General features: G+C 49.0%; 1 protein-coding gene across 1 annotated transcript; it reads left to right on the top strand.

The window, feature by feature from the left end:
• Positions 1-252: 252 nt before the first annotated feature.
• Positions 253-1,873, top strand: LOC142398990 (cytochrome c oxidase subunit 7A2-like, mitochondrial). Its single transcript, XM_075483300.1, has 3 exons — positions 253-440; positions 1,208-1,342; positions 1,597-1,873. The coding sequence occupies exons 1-3, from the start codon at positions 372-374 to the stop codon at positions 1,735-1,737; spliced, it is 345 nt and encodes a 114-aa protein (XP_075339415.1). The 5' UTR covers positions 253-371; the 3' UTR covers positions 1,738-1,873.
• The last annotated feature ends 1,553 nt before the right edge of the window (positions 1,874-3,426 follow it).

Below are 3,426 nucleotides of genomic sequence, written 5' to 3'. Positions count from 1 at the left end.
ATAACTGAAGGCTCTGCAAGTATTGATTTAATTCAATAAAAAAAAACATTGAAATTTGGTTTTCTTTTCAAACATTTGCATTTGTGTATGTGAAGTTTAGCTTTGATAATTAATAAATGAATAAAGAAAATCTTGGGATTCATTTTGCCACTTAGTTGAAACCCAAACAGGACTTTTATTAGTCAAAGGGGCTTTTGTTGCACGTTATTTCCACTCAGGCAGGTGGTGGACAGCTTCCGCCTGGCAGGTCCTTTCTGAGCTGCCGTGACGTCATCACGCTCAGCCTCTGAAGTGGCAGGTCAGCGTAGCCCCGTTGTTCGGCGCAGCGAACTCCCTTGCGTGCAGGTGTTGTGGCTCAGCTCGGCAGGAACATGTATTACAGACTGAACGGAGTGACGCAGCGGCTCACCGGAGCCTCCGCCACCGCCTACAGCCCGCAGGTGAGGCCGGGGGCGCCTGACCTTCACCGGACAGCGGCCAATGCTAAAGCTAGTGCTAATGCTAATGCCAAGCAGGAACACAGATCCAGATGTTCACAGCTACAGACAGTCACAGCGCTATTTGGGGAGTTAACCTGAGTTAACCCGAGTCAACCTGAAGATAGTTAGTTTATTAATGCTTCGGATCTCGTGATCAGGTGGTCAGATGATGGATTGCTGTCAATGTGGCAGGTTTATCTGCAGAACAACCCAACTACAGGGGGATTTAAAGTGCTTTACACAGACTTTAACCCTATTCTTAAGGTGATAGTAGGCTGACTTTGTTACTGCCTTAATTTGTTTTTCCAAGTTTAGGTCTGAGTCCATCACTACACCCAGATTTCTGGCCTGGTTGGTAGTTTCTAGGTGTATAGATTGAAGTTCTGTGGTGACCTGTAATCGTTTCTCTTTGGCTCCAAAAACGATTGCCTCAGTTTTGTTTTTGTTTAGCTGGAGAAAGTTGTGGCACATCCTGTCATTAATCTCCTCAATGCATTTACCAAGAGCCTGTACAGGGCCTCTGTCTCCTGGTGACATTGTAATATATATCTGCGTGTCATCTGCATAGCTATGGTAGTTTATTTTGTTGTTTTTTATAATCTGTGCCAGTGGGAGCATGTAGATGTTAAACAGAAGAGGTCCCAGGATGGAACCTTGGGGAACTCCACACGTGATTCTTGTGTGCTCAGATGTTAAGTTACCTATTGACACCTGTTGGCGTTCCTCAGGGTCTGCGTCCAGCCGCCGCCCCTCAGAGTCCTCCCGTCATCTTTGCGACTCCAACCAAAGTCGTGTCTGAAGCAGGAAGTCAGGTGGAGTACCTGGGGGCCAACAAAGTCCCCGCCATGCAGAAGTTCTTCCAGGTAACTCAGCAGCAGGTCATAATGTGGCAGGTGTTGTAAGCCTCGCCCCCAGTGTGTCAGGTGTTGTAAGCCCCGCCCCCAGTGTGTCAGGTGATGTAAGCCCCGCCCCCAGTGTGTCAGGTGATGTAAGCCCCGCCCCCAATGTGGCAGGTGAAGCCGCGCCTCCAATGTGACAGGTGATGTAAGCCCCGCCCCCAATGTGGCAGGTGATGTAAGCCCCGCCCCTCACAGGTAAACTCTCTCCTCTCCCTCAGATCTCTGACGGCGTCCCGGTTCACCTGAAGAAGGGTCTGATGGATAAGCTGCTGTACCGGACCACCATGGGCCTGACGGTGGGGGGGGTGCTCTACTGTCTGGTGGCGCTCTATGTTGCTGCACAGCCCGGCAACAAGTGATGCAGCCAGCCACTGCGCTCTGATTGGACCAGAGGTTTCTGTGGATACTCAGCGGGACGGCGAGGTCGTCTGGAGAAACACTTTGTACAGAAATGTTTAGTTTGGAGAGTCAATAAAGGTTATTTTCCTGTTACAAGTTCTCTGTTGTTACCTGGTTGGTCCGTCAGCCAGACTGACGAAGAGTCAAAGCTCTGTTGAGGGTTAACCAGGGTTAAGCAGGGTTAACCAGGGTTAGAGTTAACCAGGGTTAACCAGGGTCAGGGTTTACCCTGAGCCAGGTACTCCTTTAACTCTCAGCAGTGATGATTTCATGAGTTTCTTTACCGATGAAATAAAAACCGAACCACAGCTTTCTGTGTTTTCCTTTGAGCCGACTCAGAAACTGTTCAACAGCTCAGACCCGTGAGTCAAACCTTCCAAAGACACCATCACATCTCTGGCTCTGTTGCTATGGAGATGGTTATAGGATGCTGGAGGCGAGATGTTACAGTAACAGATCACACACAGCTGACATGCTCTCATCCATCTGGACCTGGTTCTGGTTGCTATGGAGATGGTTATAGGATGCTGGAGGCGAGATGTTACAGTAACAGATCACACACAGCTGACATGCTCTCATTCATCTGGACCTGGTTCTGGTTCTGGTTGCTATGGAGATGCTTATAGGATGCTGGAGGCGCGATGTTACGGTAACAGATCACACACAGCTGACATGCTCTCATCCATCTGGACCTGGTTCTGGTTGCTATGGAGATGGTTATAGGATGCTGGAGGCGAGATGTTACGGTAACAGATCACACACAGCTGACATGCTCTCATTCATCTGGACCTGGTTCTGGTTCTGGTTGCTATGGAGATGGTTATAGGATGCTGGAGGCGAGATGTTACGGTAACAGATCACACACAGCTGACATGCTCTCATCCATCTGGACCTGGTTCTGGTTCTGGTTGCTATGGAGATGGTTATAGGATGCTGGAGGCGAGATGTTACGGTAACAGATCACACACAGCTGACATGCTCTCATTCATCTGGACCTGGTTCTGGTTCTGGTTGCTATGGAGATGCTTATAGGATGCTGGAGGCGCGATGTTACGGTAACAGATCACACACAGCTGACATGCTCTCATCCATCTGGACCTGGTTCTGGTTCTGGTTGCTATGGAGATGCTTATAGGATGCTGGAGGCGAGATGTTACGGTAACAGATCACACACAGCTGACATGCTCTCATCCATCTGGACCTGGTTCTGGTTCTGGTTGCTATGGAGATGCTTATAGGATGCTGGAGGCGAGATGTTACGGTAACAGATCACAAACAGCTGACATGCTCTCATCCATCTGGACCTGGTTCTATTGCTATGGAGATGCTTATAGGATGCTGGAGGCGCAATGTTACGGTAACAGATCACAAACAGCTGACATGCTCTCATCCATCTGGACCTGGTTCTATTGCTATGGAGATGCTTATAGGATGCTGGAGGCGAGATGTTACGGTAACAGATCACAAACAGCTGACATGCTCTCATCCATCTGGACCTGGTTCTGGTTCTGGTTGCTATGGAGATGCTTATAGGATGCTGGAGGCGCGATGTTACAGTAACAGATCACACACAGCTGACATGCTCTCATTCATCTGGACCTGGTTCTATTGCTATGGAGATGGTTATAGGATGCTGGAGGCGAGATGTT

Source organism: Odontesthes bonariensis, chromosome 2 (assembly GCF_027942865.1).
Source record: "Odontesthes bonariensis isolate fOdoBon6 chromosome 2, fOdoBon6.hap1, whole genome shotgun sequence".
NCBI lineage: Eukaryota > Metazoa > Chordata > Actinopteri > Atheriniformes > Atherinopsidae > Odontesthes > Odontesthes bonariensis.
This window is presented reverse-complemented; position numbering and strand designations above follow the sequence as displayed.